The sequence below is a fragment of the Lacerta agilis genome, chromosome 4 (genome assembly GCF_009819535.1).
Source record: "Lacerta agilis isolate rLacAgi1 chromosome 4, rLacAgi1.pri, whole genome shotgun sequence".
NCBI lineage: Eukaryota > Metazoa > Chordata > Lepidosauria > Squamata > Lacertidae > Lacerta > Lacerta agilis.
Window position 1 is genome coordinate 20,790,177 of NC_046315.1, and position 20,786 is coordinate 20,810,962.

Consider the following 20,786-nt stretch of genomic DNA (forward strand, 5'->3'; position numbering starts at 1 on the left):
TCCATTTTTAATATTTAAACGAACCAAACTTCCTCGATGCATCTGAATTTGGGGAGCTCTGGTTGGTTTACAGTCTAGTTAGTTCAAACAAGCCAGGGTTAAAGTGTGTGTTTTAGATTCTGTCTTGTTCACTGTCTGTATCAAATAGGCACAAACTGCTTATGATGGTTGAGGTCTATCAATGCAGGTCCCTGTCAGTAGTGGACAGTGTGCTGGGGCTGTGCTGGTAGGAGCACCCAGTTAGTTGTATCTGCTGATGCGTTTGCACAGTGCCAACTTTGCAACAACCTTGTTCCTCCCATTCTGTTTCCTACTGTGCAGCAGCGACTCAGCCAGAGGGAAGTCAGGTGAGCAGTACAGCCCCCAGTGTCATCCACTGCTAGCCCCCTACGCCAGAGCTTTCCAAACTGTGTGTTGCGACACGTTAAGTGTGTCAGCTGCAGTGCGTAGGTATGCCACACGATATGTGTCCATATCTCTTATAAGGGGTTAGTTTAACCTCTGGTTTGCTAGTAAAACCGAATTACTGTGTTGTGAAATGATGCAAGTCTAAAAAGCGTGTCACCAACATGAAAAGTTTGGAAAGCTTTGCTCTGTGCAAATATACTTCCCATTGTGTGCATGGTAATCAGACAATGCGTCATCTGCATATATACAAATAACTGCACAGTGCTTTCTAGACTGTGTGCAGCCTGAGCCCGCCCATTTTCCACTGAGCGTCTCTTAGAAATAGCATCATCTATATGGGCCAGCAGCAGCTCTCTTGGATTTCAGACAAATCTGGAGGGATATCGATTCCCTGCAGATTAAGAGGACAGGAAGGAACCAATCAAGTTTGAGCCTACCATGTTTTTTTCATGGGCGGGGGGAATTGTCCAAACATTGCCAATGCACTTCTTGCTTTGGCTTTCAGAAAGTTCTTTTTAAGAGGCACCCACCCCCAGTTTTAAGAAACAAGCATCTCTAAATGCGGGTGAAACAAAACAATGCTTCTCAGCCTTTCCAGGACTAACAAAGCGTCTCGGTGAAACAGAAGATTGTTTTCTGCATAAATATGCTCAGCATGTGTATGTTAACCAAAGTAAATACACTCTTAAGATCCTTCGTAAAAGCCTGCAGAATTCCCAGGGCAATCAAATTGAAGGCTAACTGCAGATTTCCCTTTTACCTTATGTGGAAGATTTAGACTGCTTACAAAGCAATTTAATGTCAATTATTTTACCAAATCAGCTAATACGCTGATATATTCTTTGCTTAAAGAGTCCATTAAATGCCACAGTGACAAAGTTAATTGCATAGTTACATGCTATGAAATCTCACAATAAAGCCCTTGACTAAAAGACCTTTTATTGCCAGCTGTACCCAAGGCTGTGTGTACTCCGTGCCAAGGAAACTCAAATTGTGCTGTCATAAATTATGCACATTTGCATCTCGTTACTTCGTCTCTTTATTTAGCGTACTCTATCTTGCTTCCAAGGTCCAGATTTTTAGAGAACCTGGAGTCTGTGGCATAGGCTGGTTTGGTAGAGGAGGAAGCGAAGGCATGTTGATTGGGATACGAAATATGTGGGCCCACCGGAAACCCTCTCAATGCATGGGTCTTGCTTTGCTCATGTTCCTGTCCCATCATCCTTCCATGACAAAGCTTAAAATTGAAAATCATGGGCAGCATGCTGACAGGGGCTGATGAGAGTTGTAGTCCAGAACACTTTGGGGAGCACCAGGTTGGCGATTGCAGCCGCCATCTTGCACTGGAGCTCTTTAACATTACCAACTCCTTGCTTGTTTGGGCTGGAGAAGCTTTGTCTTCTGCAGCAACACCCCTGTTTTGCTCTTGCCTTTATTTGAGAAATCAAATTCTCTCAGAATCTCCATTTCCAGGTATGCCATTGTACAGTCTCTGGAAGAAGGATAATGAGGAAGTGTGAAGTAGTGCGATTTTTCTGAATTAATGATGTGACACCATTCAGGTGTGCTTTAATACCAGTCTGGCACATACGCAAGCCGAAAAGTTAGCAGCTCTGCTTACTTCAATGTAACTTAATTCAAAAAGGCATACATTTGCATTTGGGATTGTATAGATAATTATTTTCCCTGCCCGTTGTTTCTCATAATTCACAATTTGCATCTGTCAGCTCCACAGTATAATAAACTAGTAAAAACCTAGCAAGAAGCCTTTGTCAAACTAATAGCAGTTCAGCAATTCAAACTATTCAATTAAACCCTTCTTGGCAATGTCCTCCTATGTATTTGATCCACATGCCACCATCCGCACTCACTTTCATCTAGCTTTCCTGGTTGCATCATGCTTTTGAAGTTCTCCCTTTATCTGCTCCATGAAACCTTCTCTTGAGACCTACCATCTTACCTACTATGTAAGATTATGTACCTTCTGAACCACAGTGGGGGAGATTGGGGTCCGAGGGTGTGTGTGATATCTATGAGGGCCTAGGGGAGCGGCACTTGCCGGAGTTACCCCTATTGTCTTCCCCCACTGTGAACCTTCACATCTTCAGGCAAATTCTTCTGCGTGCCGTGTGTGTGTGTGTGTGTGTGTGTGTGTGCGTTTGTGCATGCGTGTGTGCTTGCGTATGTATGTATATATCACAGTTCCGCTCATTTTACGAGTGGAAATGAACTTGTCAGCATTAATTGGCACTACATATATCTTGCAGCTTTTCATCTCATCGTAGAATGTTGCCCTTTCCCCCATCAAAAGTACTTTCCACAACTTCGAAAGCAAAGGTTTCTGAGTGTTGTGGGGCAGAAAGAAACATTTTGTTCGTGTCAGCAAAATAATTTTCTTAGTTCAGCATCAAAGCTCATACCTGCCCTTGGTAAACGCTTTTCTTCTTTTAACTTGAGACACAACTCTTTAAAAAAAGAAAGAAAAAGAAGATGAAACATTGAAACAGCTACTTCATATTTTTCTCCCCAGCCTCTTTTATGTCACACGTACTAGAAACAGAGACCCTAAAACAGATTTTTCTGCAGTATTATCCCTCACAGAGGCTGTTTTGTGTAGGTGTGGAGCAGATGAAGGAACCATTGCCAAGGTAAGACATTGGTCCAGGGCATCCACTGGTTACTTCCAGGTTTGCCACCTTTCATGCATGCGCAGAAGCAGGCAATCGCTTCCCACGCCTCCACACAACGGCGCCTCTCCCAACGACCCGTTTCGCCATAAGGACAGGCGTCCAGAATGGATTGTGGCCGTGAGTACAGTGGTACCTCGGGTTAAGAACTTAATTCGTTCTGGAGGTCCGTTCTTAACCTGAAACTGTTCTTAACCTGAAATACCACTTTAGCTAATGGGACCTCCTGCTGCCGCCGCGCCACCAGAGCACGATTTCTGTTCTTATCCTGAAGCAAAGTTCTTAACCTGAGGTACTATTTCTGGGTTGGTGGAGTCTGTAACCTAAAGCGTCTGTAACCCGAGGTACTACTGTAGAGGTTCCACTGTAGATGCTGAAATGGTCCTGGAACAGTTGAAATAAGCCCCAGGCTCCCTGCTCACCAGTTTCTGGAAGGCAGCAGGGTCTCTTCCAAAATGTTCAAAATGGAATCAATATTGCCATTGCTGAAGACCTGGATGAAATCTGAATCAGTTTTAAGCCCTCCCCGCCGAATTGCCTCCGGCTGCCTGTTTTCCTAATGTTAGACGTAGTTATTGAAAGTGGCAGGTTAAAAATTGGATTCCAGGGGGCAAGATATGATTGACTATGTAATTTTCATTAAAGCCCACAAGGAAATGTATATTCATGCCTTCATTTCTCTTTGCCCCTTATTTTGGATGGAAATCATTGTGGAGAGCACACTTAACGATATCCATTTCTTGCTTACTAAGATGGAAGCAATAGAACAGGAAATAAGGAACAATTTTCTCTTCTTGTTTAATTTCATTGCTCTTGGCCTGGGGCCATGCTATGCATCTATTTCAAATGATTCCAGCAAAAAAAGGGGCTTGGCATGCAAGATACCTGAGCTAAGTTTGTTTGGTACCTTTTAGTGTTAAATTTTTTCTTCATCTTTCTTCTTTTTCTTAGTTTTACTTTGAATATTGTGTGTTTTAGTGGTTTGTAAGAAACTTTAAAAGAGTGGACACTTTTTCATGCCATACAGGTGTCCCATATCACAAACTTTTCTTCACATTTCAGTAGTGGAGCTGCTACTTGAATGTGGAGGCTGTTTTCCTCTGCCTCTGTAGTGTCTTAGAGGTGTTCTTTTGGCAACAGAAGGCTGCTTGACAAAGTTATAAAACTTTACTCGGCGATTCAGATGTGTGCACGTGAGGCAGTCTTCAACACCTTTGGAAGCTATGTCCAGTTGTGAAATCCCAAACCCAAACATAAGACGTGGCAGTCGATTCTTGGTTTATGTATTAATTCTTTTATGTTAAATGCATCATCTGAAGATATATTCAGAATTCCCTTTCCCCCACAAGGTTTACTAAAAGCTGAGCCTGAGCGTCTTCTCAAAGCAAAGTAGCTTCTTGTTTTATGAGTTGAGCATCAGCTGGTGGGAATAAATGTGAAGTGATTCGGACTTATTTTGCTGCAGTTTTTAAATGTATTTGTGTGAGGGGGGTTATTGGTTTGTGTTTGTTTTTGTCTTATGTATTTTGTATTCTCAACTTGTATTTTTATGTTGTGAACCACTGTGTGATCTTTGGATGAAGGGCAGTATAAAAATATAATAAATTAATTAATACAACAACAACACATGTGCTCTTTGTAGCACAGGTGTGCCTTTTGGTTGGTGGCAGTGGCATATTTTCATCCTTGTCCTGGAATCCCTCTTTGCTAAAAGTTAACCATGCTGTCTTTCTTCTGCTCTTCTTTTTTAGAGTACATCGAATTCAAAGCCGAAGAAGAAAATAACTAAAACAAAAGAAGCTAAAAAAGTATTGAAGAGAAAATTTAAAGTAAACACAAAAATTGTGTTTACTGAAGATGGGGAGGTAAGATCTAAGAAAACTGGCTGGGTTATACTGAGAAGAGTGTGTGTGTGTGTGTGTGTGTGTGTGTGTGTTGGTGTTGGGTCTAGAACACTAGCTGCCAATAAATTCTGACGTGGCTTTGGAATACTGAGACCTTGCAAAGCATTTAGGTCACATTCTGTTGATACTGTCCTGGCCGATTAGAATTCCACTAATACTCCCTGCACACTGTAGGGAAGATGGATAATGGTTGCCAGGCTCTTTTTCAGATACATTTGTCATTAGTTATCTTATTCTCGTTGAATGCCCCCCAAGAAGTTCCCAAGAGGAACCCCAGAGTTCATCACGGTTTTGAAAACTATCAGTTTAGCAAAAAATATCTATTGTTCTTCATAAGACCGAGCACCACTGTGTTTTCACTGAAAATATAAAAACTATCTCCTAGTCTTCATTATCAGGCACTTAGATGTGTGAATTGTAAAATGTTAATTACCAGGAATGTGCTTTTTGGGGGTCTGCAAAACCACAATAAAACTAAGAGGAAGAAATACTGGTGGCCTTTTCCATAGCAGATGGTGACAACTGTCAGTTTCAATTCCTTCTGCAATCTAATGTAGCATGTAGGGTGGAAGGAAAGAGGAAGTGTTGCTAGGTTGCAGGTAGGTGTTGCTAAATTTGCACATGCTCTTTACCAGTGAAATAGTGGTTAGTCACAGTATGGTTTGGAACAGAGGCCCACCTCTCCCTTCCTGCATGCAACACCTTTTGACCCCCTTCTATAGTCTCAAGGGCACAATGGGCCAAATGCAGTCTTCGAGACCACTGACCGATGGATTATCACTGTGGCCATGTTTGTGGTACTGAATTTCTATGGAAATGCACTGCAAGCAGATTACAATGGCCCATGATTTCTTGCCTGAAAATGAAGCATTTAGTTTGGCTGCACAGAAGGCTACGACAAACGCTCTGATTAAGCTGAAGTCGTAATGCTTTGCTTCTTAAAATAAATACAGCGCATTGCTGCTTCAAAGGCTAATTTGAAACTGCAGACGATGGATAAGTGAGTATAGTAGCTTGATAAAAAGTTGCCAAGGTTTTTTCCTTCTTTTTAGGAAGCCCTATAATGTGTTTCTGTGGCAGCCATGGATGCTGAACTGTCAGTTTCTATAATTAGGTCGATGTATTAAGAGTGGTTTTATGAATTTGTGTGAGGAATGATCATGTTGGATGCGACGCTGCATTCAGAATGTGAAGTAGCAATATGGGCTTTGGTGATATATTCTGAGCTGATCTCAGAGGCAGAGAATATGAAAACAAGACTTTGAAGACACAAGGGTGGCCTTTTCAGAAGCCTCTGCATTTGACATTATCAGCTTGTATAATACTTGTATAACTCAACACATACTTTAGACAACACATACTATATGCAGCACCTAGTTGTTGTAGGTGCTTAGGAAGTACAGTATGAGAAATATTATGTCCATGTGTGCCAGCTCAGTGCATGCTGCATTGCAGATCCTGCACTGAGGAGGGGGCTGGACTAGCTGATTTTCAATTACTCTTCCAGGTCTATAATCCTATCGTTCCAATGTGCCTGAGACCTTGCATTCACCATTGCACATCCATTGGTTCTTCCTTCCCCGCTGTCTCTCCATGCAGCAGACCTTGAGACTTTTGATTCTCCAGACACACCAACTCCCCATTTCCCAATAATTCCAAGAAGCTCGTCATCCTGCTGTGCCACTTTGCCATCCCTCCATGCTGCAAAATCTTTTTATTTGGATCCCAAATACCTTGCTGCTGCCCTCTATCTTTCTTTTCACTTAATTTCAAATGAATACCTGTTAGTTTAGGGTGCTTGCTTTTCCTTGAAGCAGCTCTTATCGGTTCTGTGTAAGATTTTGAGTTGCACAGTTGTTGCCTTCAAATAAAACATTGTGACAACTAATTATTTGCAGTTAAATGTTCAATTGACATTGAATTGAATTTACCAGTGGGACCTGCAACAAACTTGCAGTATGGTGCGCTCCTGTCCATTGTTATCATCCGGCAGACATACTCTACTGTATCTAGGGGTTTTTTTTTTTTTTTGAGGGGGAGGCATTTGGTCATTATTCTGTGGCCATTGAGGACACTCAGTGCTCACAGGGCTATTTTCAGGGTCCCCCAGGTTAGATTTCCTAATACACACACACACACACACACACACACACACACACACACACACACACTGTACCTCTGAAAACCTTGAGGTTACTCCAGCTCTGTTGACACCTCTCTTGCTGTGTTGTGGCTGTTCCTGTTTTGGCTACATAAGTGACAGCACTTCAAGTCGTGTACTTCAAGTCTGATTCAAGTCTTGAATCAGAATTAGAATGTAGGGTGATGCAATGATATTTTTCATTGTTCTTTTAAAATCCAGTTAATTCAGCAGTGGCCACCCGCACAAAAATCTGTTCACGACGAAGCAGAAGATGACGACGACAGTGGTGGAATCAGTCTCAACAAAGCAAAAGAGAGGCTGCAGGAAGAGGACAAATTTGACAAAGAAGAATATAGGAAGAAGATTAAAGAAAAACACAGGGTAAGTTGATTTCCCTCCATTTGTCAGAATATTGGAGACAAAACACTGTGAAATGCTGACGTGTGCCCTAGGGAATGAAGGATTTTGCATAACATTTATCCATTCCAAAACATTTGGAATTTTTAAAGCATTTTATAGAGTCTGGATGATGTTTTCCAGTGGTTCTCCACTGTATGAACTGGGGAGATGAGGCAGTAGGAGTGGGCAACATGACTGCTTCTCACACCACCACTGCTATTCCCTAGAGACAGGCAACTGTGGTTGACAAGTGACATGGAAGCCAATATGCAACCAAACCACACTGGTTAGTTGCCTAATAAACCCTTACTCTATTTCAGAAATGAGGAAACTGTGTCCCCTCCAGTTGTCATTGAGCTACAACCCCCATATCCATACGGGCTGAGGCTAAGGAGAGTTGTAGTCCAACAAATTCTAGAGAGCCAAAGTTTCCTCGTTCCATATTGTGACAATGTTAAATTTTGGTTTCTTGATTCTCATAGGCAGAAAGCAGGGCAATGTTTGAAGGGTCATTATAGCAGAGGACATGATATTGTAAACCACCAAGAAGAGACCACTAGAGAGTCCTGTATCAATGAGGCCTTCGGCATAATACATTTTATTTAAATGCCTACATTTTTCATAGATGTGATTGAAACTCTAATGAATTATTCAGGAAGTGTCATAGCTATAATGTGATTGATTTCAGCTATAATGTAAAGCTTTAATGTCGGTACTTTAAACTCCCTTTTTGGCATTAAAAAAAGAGTAAATTGTACGCCATAAAAATGCAAAGATTGTTTCTGGACCATTTATTTGTCATAAACCAGAGCTGAAAGTTTGTGAACTTGACAGCAGACAGTAGTTACAAAGGTTACTCTATCTCTATAATGCTCATTGATCATTCTCCTCATTATTGTTATTTATAGCATTTCTGTTGATAGGGCCTAAAAATCTATAACAGGTCAGAGCCCTGTTCAAGATAGATACAAGAACAAATAATCCATGTTTCAAAGAATCTAAGGAACTATTAAAAGTTTCCTGAAAGGTTCCTGATAAGGTGAGGCTGAAGAGATGTTAGCAGAATGTTTTATTATTTGGCAGGGGGTGGAAATAGCATGCCTACTTTTGTCTTCTGTAATTAGCCAGGTACATCAGCTGTAATTTAACATTGCATGTTGGTGTTGTTCATGTGGGGCTTAAGGCTAATACAGTATAGCCCCACACCCCAAGCTCTTGAACTGCAGAGTTAACAGTGTTCTGGCCCTCACCCTTTTTGATTCCTGCTTCCTATGTGCAGTCTCTGGGCAGCCCCACATACAGATTTTCACCTGCACAGAAGGGGTTTCTGAACGCTCTAGAACTGGGGGGGGGGAGAACTTGTGACCCTCAGTCTGCTTTCACGTGGCCACAGTAGCACCTGGGTCTGCAGAGGCTGCAAGCCCACTCTTGCTCTCTAGACAGCCGTTCTGGAAAATTTTCCCGTGGTGTGTGCATGTGTGTGAAGGCTGGGGAATAGAGAGGGTGTTAAGCAATCCTGCAAGCCCCACCCACTTCCGGCTCTTGGTTAGGTTTGGCTCTATCCACCGACAGCAGCAGACCATGATAGACTTTTCCTGTGGATCATCAGTCCATCCTAAGGGTGTGAGGGGAAGGTTCACCACTCCTGTTCTAGAGCTGTAGTCCAGAAATTGCTGCTCACCCCATTCCTCCTTGTGAGACAGCTCCTTGGGTATATATGGACTTCTTCAAACCACCATGTTGCAAACAGCAAGTGGAGCCTTCTCTATGGAAAAATTCTGTTTCCATAATCTTCCATCATTTCCTTTTCCTTCTCCTCAAGGTCTCATCCACTCATGGAACATTCCTAATTTTTATTTTCCTTGCTTCCTCATTTCTTTTACTCTCATCTTCCTGCTTGCCTCTGCTCCCTAAGTAGCCATGGGCCAGTGCATGTTCAGTGTTGGGATCCTTGTTGACTACAGTTTAATCGTATCAGAAGCCAGGCTCCTCCTTGCACTCTCTCCCAAAAATTAATTTACCCTTTCCCAGAGTGTACCTTTATAGAAATGTATGATGAGATCACCTCATTTTATGTTCCTTCTCCCCTCTGCCCCTGTAGAGGCAGTCAGTAATGTGGGGTGGTATTGGGAAAACTGAGAATGTGATGGTGGCCTATCTCCATAACTATACATTAGGGGAACAGGAGGAGAATTTGACATGAAGTTGCCATTCTTGGCAGCAACCCCATGTATTGCTGTCTAGAATCCTGGTAATCTCTGCTGGCAGAGATTATGTGCCCTTTAGGTGAACTATATCTCCCATCATCTCTGACTGTTGACTGTATCATTGGAGTTGATGGGAGTTGAAGTCCAAGCACATCTAGAGGACACCATTTTGGCTGCCTCTGCTGTTGGGTCTTAGTACCTCCTCATGTCTTTCCCCCTTTACCTGCAGACTGCTCTGTAATTGGGTGGGGGCTTATGACACATTTCCCTGGGACTTAGTGATCACTTTATCAGAAGCAAGTTCCTTGGACTTTTGTGAGACTCCCAAGTACATATGTAAGATTTCATAATGAATCACAAAATTGCTTAGCAGAATTGTTGGATGGGAACATGAAAATGCAGCCCACAAGTTGTCCAGAAGGTATCTCTTTGAAACAAGTAAATTGTCTGATCTGTATGTAAAAGCTGCAATTATACAGGAATCCTCAAATGCAGTATAAAAATTGCAGTCGTATTCTAAATCAAGAGTCACTTAGATTCTTTTGTCAATACTCCTGCTAATACTATTTCATTACCGTTTCAAGTTCCTTTCATTTCATGAAGGATAATGAAGTCCATTGTATAAAAATAAATACCCTTTGAATCCAATAATAAGGGTGCTAATAAATTTGATTTTTTTTAATAAAATGCTTTTCATTGTGAAGAATGTACTATAAAACCATTCTTCCAATGTAACTATTAGCTGATTTTATTTTTTAAAATAAATGTCAGATTAATGTGGGTTGTTCACTTATGCATTTTTAAAAGTCTGAAGGAGTGACTGATAAAGTATTTTGTAACTTGGCAATAAAAGTACAAAACCCTAATTTTCAGAGTTCATGAATTTGTCAGTGAACTGGTTCATTGATTTATAATACTGCAATCATTCACCTCACACTTCTTCATTACCTCTTATCCTTGGAATTTAATTCCTTTACTTGCATTTTCAAATATTTTTTAATGAATTTGGGGTTTGTATTTTAATGAATTATATTGTTCTCCCCATGCTTGGAAAACTTAATAATTGGCCCATTTTCCATAACCACAACTGCATGCATAAAGCTATGATAATTGAGCAAACTAATACTCGACATACCAAAGTGATAGGAATTAAGAGAAAGTTACACTGTGTAGGAGACATTCAAGTATGTGCAATAGAAAGCCTTCAAAACTGTGCCCAAATAGTAGGTGTTAAACAGAAAGGAGCCAAATACTGAATTTCCTGGTTTTAAACCCAGATATATAAAGTCGGAAGAAACCAAGCAGCTCTTTTACTAAGCTCTGAAGAGAAGGAAAATGGAACTTGTATGCAAATCTGATGTCTCGAATTACTTAACCTTGAAAGAAGAGTTAATAGATTTGACTTAGGTACTTAAAATTATGTAGAGCATAATAAAACGCAGATCGATCTTGCTTTCCGTACCTTCACAGCATTCAAACAAGAGGGAGCTGAAAGTTAATGGCAAATGCCTTGTATCAAAAGGGAAGGATGAAACTATTTTACCCAGCAAGTCACTGTCTGCAGTGGGGGGTGGTTGACTTTAATATTCTGCAGTTGCGAGTTTTACAATACCCATACCAGGCTTACCAACAACAGGAATGGTTTTTAAAAGATTAACGGTATATATGATACCTTTTTGAGTGCCCAGAGTACTTCGCACACTTCTCATTAATCTTTACAACAACCTTGCAAAGTTGTTGTTGTTGTTGTTCAGTCGTTCAGTCGTGTCCGACTCTTCGTGACCCCATGGACCAGAGCACACCAGGCACACCTATCCTTCACTGCCTCTCGCAGTTTGGCCAAACTCATGCCAGTCGCTTCGAGAACACTGTCCAACCATCTCATCCTCTGTCGTCCCCTTCTCCTTGTGCCCTCCATCTTTCCCAACATCAGGGTCTTTTCTAGGGAGTCTTCTCTTCTCATGAGGTGGCCAAAGTACTGGAGCCTCAACTTCAGGATCTGTCCTTCTAGTGAGCACTCAGGGCCGATTTCCTTAAGAATGGATAGGTTTGATCTTCTTGCAGTCCATGGGACTCTCAAGAGTCTCCTCCAGCACCATAATTCAAAAGCATCAATTCTTCGGCGATCAGCCTTCTTGATGGTCCAGCTCTCACTTCCGTACATTACTACTGGGAGAACCATAGCTTTAACTATACGGACCTTTGTCGGCAAGGTGATGTCTTTGCTTTTTAAGATGCTGTCTAGGTTTGTCATTGCTTTTCTCCCAAGAAGCAGGTGTCTTCTAATTTCGTGACTGCTGTCACCATCTGCAGTGATCATGGAACCCAAGAAAGTGAAATCTCTCACTGCCTCCATTTCTTCCCCTTCTATTTGCCTGGAGGTGATGGGACCAGTGGCCATGATCTTAGTTTTTTTGATGTTGAGCTTCAGACCATATTTTGCGCTTTCCTCTTTCCTTGCAAAGTAGGTCAGTATTAATTCCCCATTATTGCAGATGGGGAGTGAGGGCAGAGGCTGCAATTTGTTGGCAGAGGTGAAATTTGAGTGGAGTTGCTTTGCAGTTCTAACGCAGGTTTCTAATGCAGGTAGTATGCATTTATAGTACCATTCTGATCCCACCCTAATGTTGGTGGATCCCCTGAAGGCAGAAATGTTCCTCATTTAAAGTAGGTAAAGGTATAGTTAAATTGGGGGAAGTGAGATTTTTCCTTCTGAATCATTGGAAGTTTTTCTATAGAAGTTACTCATTATAATTGCTTTGCCAACCACTTGCTTCTAAATTACTCCCTTAGAACTTTAAATGGTCCGATAGTTCGGTGGATTTTTCTCTTGGTCTCCTTTAAGTATTTGACTGATTTGGATATAAATTCAAACTGGGATTAATTAAAAAACAAACACTTTTACTCAACAAGAACTTGCAAAAATCACTGTTTTAGAAGATCTGTCTTTAAACAGTATTTAGCATATAGAGTGATAGTGTACAGCTGCATTCTCCTACCAGGGATCTTCCAGAAATTTTGGACTATGACTCCTATCACCCTTAGCCAGGATGGCCAATAGTCACAGGTGAGTTCTGGTCCAAAAATCTGGAGGACATGAGGTTGGGGGTGGCTGGCATGCAGTGATGCAAGGATATATGTTTGTCTGAAAATTGCTGCCGTTCTAGGCAGCAGTCCTACATGCACTTACTTTGGAGTAGTAGGCCCCATTAGACATAGCTGAACTTAATTCTTCTGAGTAAGTTGGCCATAAAAACAGGTGCAGCTCTGGCAGATGAAAATGATGGATTATATGGAGCTCGCAGAAATGACCGGGAAACTCCGTGACCAGAGGGATGACGCAGTGGAAAAAGAATGGAAATTTTTTAAATTGTATTTAAAAAATCATTGTCTGGTGGAAAGTTAGATATAATTTGAGTATAAGTTAGGTTGTTGAATAGAAGATAAATGATTAAGATAGAGGATGATTAGGATTAAGATATGATATAAGAGTAAGTATTTAGGCAATCGTATAATAAAGATTAAGAGAGATAAAATATTAAAGATTTTTTTGTTATTGGAGAATAGACTAGAATTATAGGAAATTCTGGAAGTTACAAAAAGGTATTTACAAGGGACGCAGGAGGAGGAGACAGGAGGAAGTCCCATTATGATGTGAGGAAGTAATATTAGTTTTAAGAAATGTGTAAGTTTTTTTGTTATGTTTGTTATGTATGTTATTAGTGTAGTTGTGTTTTTTCTTTTTGTATGTTTTTAGAAAAATATTAATAAATATTATTTTAATAATAATAAAAAAACAGGTGCAGTTCTTGCATATTAACTAATACCTAATGTGTGCAAAATACCTAATGTGTGCAAAATGCTCAGAGCAGAACTTTTGCACTGTTGTTCATTACTGCAGTAAATAGAATAACCTCCTTCATAACTGTCAAGATGTCTCCCCCCCCCCCAAACAGTGCAGGAGCAGCTGTAATTTTCATCTCCTCGTGCACATATTCATAATCTTTCCTGTAATACTTTTCACCCACTTACTGTGGGTATTTCTTCCTCTGTCATCTTAAGCCCCCCCCCTTTTGACAGTGCCCCAAATGTGACATCTTGGCAGGCATATTAAAGTACTTAGGAAGTACAGTATGTCTTCAAAGTATTGACTGTCAAGAGTCTGGAGGTTTGTCTGAATCCCACTTGCCTGTAGAGTTTTGACATTATGATAAATGTCCCAACCTACAGCAGCCTTTCGGTGAATAAATCTAATACTCTTTATTTAGGAGGAGACTTTGGCCTTTTCTCCCCATCCCCCCCCCTTTATGACAAGAAAATTAAACACATTTTAAAAGTAATACTGTTCCACCACACATACCTTATTTCATACAGAGATTTTTAAGATTCTCCCCTCCCTCTTTTTAATGGAAAGCTAAGGTTGACAAATCTGTAGGCTGCCTAATTTGCAGGTACAGCCTGACAAATATCCCCAGGCAAACAGTAAGGTCATGTATTAATTATGATTAGAAAATTACATTTTCCATCTCTTCAAATAGTGAAAATTTACTATGTGCATACTGGAGAACATTTTTTTTTTTAAATTCAGTGGACGGGTAATTAATTTTGCAGCGCAAACATCCACCAATTTGCCCTTAGGCTACAACGTCTACATATAATGGAAAAGGTTCTGTAAGTCATTCCCCATGCGAGTTGATACAGAGCTAGTTATGTAATGTGTGAAAGTCACTCTAGAGAATGCTGTAGCTGAAATGCTCAGCCAATTCAGTGCAGAATGTTACTCTGAGAACAAAGGTGGACCTGGAAGCAGTAGCTTGTTCCCTGTAGTGTCTCTATAATCCCCATGCCCTGCGATTCCAAAGCCTGCTAGTTTTGATTTGTGGAACTCATTCTTAGGCAAAATGCTATGCCATTCTGATCATGGAATTAGCACCTGTGTTTGTATATATGTAGAATCCAAGCTTAAACTTTGAGATCCAAGGCTGGATTCTAGCCTATCCAACTGCACTGGCTACCAACTAGTTTCTGGGCCCAATTCAAAGTGCTGGTTTTGACCTATAAAGCCTTAAACACCTCAGGACTGCAATACTTAAAGGACCACTTTTTCCATATGAACCTACCCGGACCCTGAGATCATCTTCTGAGGTCCTTTTTTGTGTGCCTCCTCCTCGAGAGGTCTGGAGGGTGGCAAGATGAGAACTGGCCTTCTCTGCAGTGGCTCCCCATTTGTAGAATGCTCTCCCCAGGGAGGTTTGCCTGGTGCCTTCATTATATACCTTTAGGCCCCAGGCAAAAACGTTCCTCTTTAACAAACCCTTTGGCTGATTGTCATCCAATGCTCTTTTAAAATGTGTTCCTTTTTTTGGAGGGGGGTTTATTCGGTAGTTTCTGTTTTTATTTTGATTATGTAATCTATTTTTTATATTGTGATTTTATCCTGTGAACTGCCCTGAGACCTGAAGGTGTAGGGCAAAACCACCACCACCACCACCACATGCTAATGTCTTACTGACCTGTTCATGCCCATCAAGGTATTAGAGTGCCTTACAGTTAGTTGCTGTTTTGAATCTTTCCTCAAAACCGACCTTCGTTTGGCACTGCCACAATTTCACCTATGTTGCACCGATGCTACTTCACATTTGTCTTGCGGTCTTACTTGGCTCCCAGCCAGAAATTTCACAGTCTTGTGCTATATTCATGTTCTGCTAAGTACCTAGCTAACATTTTTGCTGTTTGGCTGGGCTTCCCTGATTTTGAGCTGTGTGTTTCTTCTTAACAGTCATAGGAATGAAGCAAATTCTTGGTGGCTAATTAGTTGTCATCAGTTGTGAAGACACCAGTCTGATACAGCCTTTAAAAGCAAAATATGATACCTGGCCAAAAAGAGAGCAGTGTGCGTTTGGAAGCACCCTCCTTGCTTCTGCCGTTTGGCCGGGTGGGTTTTGGTGCAATGTGGTCATATGTTGTGTGCTCATTGAAAGCCCAGAACGGATGTAAATGTGAACATGGAAGAAGTGATCTGTGGGGAGGCCCATCATGGAAAAGTGTTGATGGCCCAAGGGATCAATAGTTCCTGGTTCCCCAGAAAGGCAGGAGAGACAGAGAGAGGGGCTGCATTATACACACAGTCTATTGAGGGTTACCGACTTAAAATGGGGATGGGTGTGGAAATGAAAACAGTCAGAGCTTGTGGTGAGTAAAGGGTAAGTTGTGAATGAGGTATCTGACACAGGGAAAAAAAGCTTTCAAGAATGAGCAGAAGTGGCAGAGATTACCCACCACACCAATCCATTTTACTGAGGGGACATTTCATTAGTTGCAATATAATGGGGGGTATAATTTGGGTTACCTTCTGCAAATTGTGAAACATAACAATTGTGAAACATAACAAAACTGAAAGCGTGGTGTTTATAAAATTTACTGTTTGCATTTTGACATTGTTACATATTTGCAATGTGCATGCAATGCCCCCTCCCCAAGTGAATTACTTACAGGGACTTTGTTGTTGTTGCTTTTTTCCATTAGAGATGTGTAACACATATGAAAAGTAGAACTGCATATTAGAGCAGTGTTTTTCAACCTTTTTTGGACAAAGGCACACTTGTTTCATGAAAAAAATCACGAGGCACACCACCATTAGAAAATGTTAAAAAAAATTAACTCTGTGCCTATATTGACTATATATAAAGTAATTTTTCAATTTTTCCCACGGCACACCAGGCAACATCTCGCGGCACACTAGTGTGCCGCGGAACAGTGGTTGAAAAACACTGTATTAGAGGACATTAGCATGCCTAGCGGTGTTTCAGAATAAAACACAGTGCTTCCCTTTAAGGCACAATAGCTCTATTTTTCAAGCGTACAAGTCATTTGATTTTAATCACCAATTCTTTCCATGTAAATGGCTTATGGTGAAGCAAAAGCAAATGATACAATCTCATATTCTTAATGTGAAATATGGACATGCAGCCTCCCAGAAAGCACTGCCTCTTGAATAAGTTATGATGGTTTAGCAAAATCTGAAAATCTGAGTGATATCGAGCATTGTGAAAGCCTGCAGATAAAAGCCCAGTCGTAAAATAAGAGCTACCCATTGAAGCAAAAATAGTATGATTATGATTAGCGTGTTTCTTCATTGTGTTTCCCCCGTTTTTGTTTCTGGCACGACACAGCTCTGATTTCCACTTAGGAGCTTCTGCATAACTTCCATCACACAAATTGCAGTTTCAGTTGCTTGGAGTCCAATCTTGCCGAGGCGGATTTCATGGGTGCTCCCTTGAATAAGGAAGCTAAATAAAAGAAAGCCATGCTATTTTCTGTTTCGAAGCGTTACTCATTCTTTACCTTTTGTCCCACAAATTACATCGGTCTCACACGAACAGGGACCTGGTGGCAGTGCCTGTCCTTGCATAAACCTTTCCTCTGAAATTCCACTTGCTATAAGTTTCTTCAAAAAACCTTCTACTCCCTTACAAACAGGCACATAACCCGATTTCTATTAAGCCTGCATCATCCCTTTGTGTCTCCCAATCTCTCCCCCCCCCCCCGCTATAAATTATTCCATATATTATGTTGCCATCTGTCCTCCTATCTAATACATTGCCCTGGTTCTGCATGTGTTGCTACCACTCTTCCATGAAATGTGATTCCATCTGCCTGCCCCCACCCCACCCCCTTTCCCCATCAACCATCTTCTCTGGCTAGTAGTGCATCTTGACGGATAAAATCTACAAGAAGCTCCTGCTTTGTAACTTCCATGCAATTCAGTGGGATTTGCACCTGATTCCCTTGGAAGCCTCATTAAAACGAACTGAGCTTGCAGAGGAGCAATGCCTGGTGACTTGCACCCTGCCATTTCCATATGGCTCAATTATATCTGGTTGACATGAAATGGGAGACAAATGAGTGTCACCAAAATAGCAAAGGATAACAAAATAACCCAGTGCCTAGAGGAATCTTTCCTCTGTTGAATTTTTCATGTTGTCCTCTTTCAAATCTTTTTTCAGCTTGTTCTGGTTTGTCAGCTGTCTGAGCCCTTCTTCTTCTTCTTCTTCTTCTTCTTCTTCTTCTTCTTCTTCTTCTTCTTCTTCTTCTTCTTCTCCTCCTCCTCCTCCTCCTCCTCCTCCTCCTCCTCCTCCTTCTCTCCCCCCCATGCTCCATTCCTCCCAGGTCACTGTTAATGTAGCTTGACTCCCCCCTGCTCCTTTTTCAAAGGTAGCACTTGAAAAGAGAGCAGGTAGTTTTTCAGAGAAATGGGCAAGTGACACAGGTTGACAAGCTACAGCAAAGCAGGTCACGACAAAGTAGTTTGGAAATTGGATTGGAGGAGGTAGAAAATTGAGTCCTGCCTTAGAGGGGCCAGGATCTTGTACGAAATGCACCAGAATTGAACAAGTCACAGTTGGATTGCTGGGGCAGTAAGTAATGACCTACATCGTGGGAACACATTGGTGGAGAGGCAGGGAGGAGTGAGTGGGTTTGCTGCTTGTATTTGCTGTTCATTCTTGGTTTGTTTCCTCCTCCTGCTGTGTTATCGAAACGAACACGATCTTCTTACATGAATTGGGTTGTGGGTGTCCCAGGCAGTGATCACTTATGCATGTGCATGGATGTGTCCATATACATTAGACAGGTATAATGTCTCTTCTTCATTGCACAGCCACAGAAGAGGGTTATTGAGTTCCACAGCATTATCTCTGGCTCACAATGGGCAGCATTTTGAAGACCAAGGATGGGGAACCTATGGTTCTGCAGCTGCTATCAACTCAGACCAGTGACCTTGCTGGCAGGGGTTGATGGGAATTGTAGTTCAGCAATACCTAGAGGGCCAAAGGTTCCCCACACTTGCTGTAGATCAAGGATTGGGAACCTATGGCCCTCCATATGTTGTTGGATCATGGCTCCTGTCAACTCTGATCATTGAGCACGCTGGCTGGGAGTTGATGGGAGTTGGAGTCCAGCAATATTTGCACGGTTACAAATTGTGACAACTTTGCTCTGTTCAGAGGACAAATCTACGCCTTCTTTGTAGTGGAAACTCAGTCCAGCAGTTAAGTTTTGCACCTTAGTTCCCTCTGCAGCGACTGCCATGTCGGGGGTGGATGGGAATTTAGTGTTCAAGGATGAGTCTTCAGGCATATAGCATATACATTTTCTTTACTTAACTTAAAAGTAACTTAAGCATTACAAAAATAAGATAAATAAGGTGAATAACATAAAAACCTTATAAAATGCTAGTATTACAAATCTAAAATACTGATTATTGATATAGAGCTGAGAAGCTCTAATTAAATCAAAATTATTTGAATCAGCAATGCTAAAATTGGGCTGCAAGCAAAAGGTGATATGAAAGGGTGATATACGCTGAGAAAAAGAGATATTTATACCCAGTTTTTCCTTTGGGAGAGAGATACTTTTCTAACCTTTCTCGGTTATCAAAGAAAACCAAGACTAAATTCCACGAAATATCTAACTTCATGAAAGGATTTGGTAAATCAGATGCCCAAAATACATGCATTGCAACTTCTGCAATAATTTTGATTAAACATAATTTACTATAATCAAAGCAAAATAATTTCAGCAACATCTTATAAAACTACATCAATTGCAGACAATTTCTGTTTTTTTAAAAACCTACGTGGGTAGAAGTTACACAGACATGTTATCAAAACCTGAATTATACAAGGATGTGTTTAGCTCACATCTGCACATACTTCAAGTATAAATGTTTAAAAATAGCATTCACTTCGAACACCACTTGCTTAACTAACCTATAAAGGTGGATTGATTAAGCCAGTTTTTATCCAAGAGCTATAACTATTTTAAATGCTGTAACCAAATGATATGATCTTGGGGAGTCGTGATGGATGATATGTATGTGTATGTGTGGCTGTAAATGTATGAATGCGAATATGTGGCTGTAAATGTGGGATGGCATTCAATTTTGTTGTACTATGTACAATGACAATAAAGTATCTATATCTATCTATCTATCAGGCAAATTCAAGGTTTTCTTTTTATAAAAGGCAACAGAAGCAAGATAGGGAATGGAGAGTCGTGATGTACTAGTGATGTACTAGTCTGGTATGCAGGTCTGTCCTGTCTCTGAAGGACATTACAGAAATAGAAATATGACTTTTATTTCCATTTTAATGAGTTTAATTGTGTTGCATTGGAGTAAGGAAAATCAGCAATAGGCCTGTTCCTAGCCAGAATGGATGCATAAGTGGGAATATGTCAGGGTCCCCATCACTGTCATACTTAGTAAGCAGAGGTTAATAATAGACAGCAGTAGACTTTTCAGATGACTCAGCTGTAGACTTTCCAAGATGTCAAATACAGGATCTGCCCTGCTAGAGCTGCAGCATATCAGTTTAAACTTCTGTAGCTGAAATAGACTAATAGGAGAACATTGAAGAAGACCCCCCCCCCCCAATTCTGCCTTGCTTGGTGATATCCATGAAAGTCTCATCCCTGTCCTCTTGTGCCTCCAGTGTCTAACTTGACTTTATAATCTCTTGATGCACATATTTTAGCATCCCCTGCTGAGTAATGGTGCAGGGGGTCTTTTTCCATCTGCGGGTTTGTCACCTGAACATGTGAAAATGTTCCATTACCAATGGAAGCAGCACAGGCACACCTTGTTTATAAAAAAGAAAAGTTGGCATTGGGATGGGAGAGTCTTGTTAAAATGCCTTCGTTGGACCTCATGTAGGCTTTGGAATCGCTGCTGCTGTGAGATCATAGAACTGTAGAGTTGGAAGAGACTACCAGGGTCATCTGGTCCAAACCCCTGCAATGCAGGACTCCTCCACCCAACAAACCCATGACCCTGAGCTTAAGAGTCTCATGCTCTACTGACTGAGCTGTCCCAGCTCACACACATACTAAGTCGCTGTTGGTTGTGTATGGTGGTGGGCGACTATGTGTTGAGAAGGCAGGACAGCTGCAGTGTTTGGGAAAAGTGAGATTTTGTTAAGGTGAAAATACCAGAGATAACAAAGCCGAGTTGATGGGAGGAACTGAATTACTCATAAAG

General features: G+C 41.1%; 1 protein-coding gene across 1 annotated transcript in view; it reads left to right on the forward strand.

Moving 5' to 3' along the window:
* DDX10 (DEAD-box helicase 10) overlaps positions 1-20,786 on the forward strand; it is a 151,909-nt gene that overhangs the window by 87,416 nt on the left and 43,707 nt on the right. The window contains exons 14-15 of the mRNA XM_033146258.1: positions 4,847-4,960; positions 7,362-7,523. Of these exons, the coding sequence (XP_033002149.1) occupies positions 4,847-4,960; positions 7,362-7,523 (276 nt within the window). The remainder of the gene's footprint in view (positions 1-4,846; positions 4,961-7,361; positions 7,524-20,786) is intronic.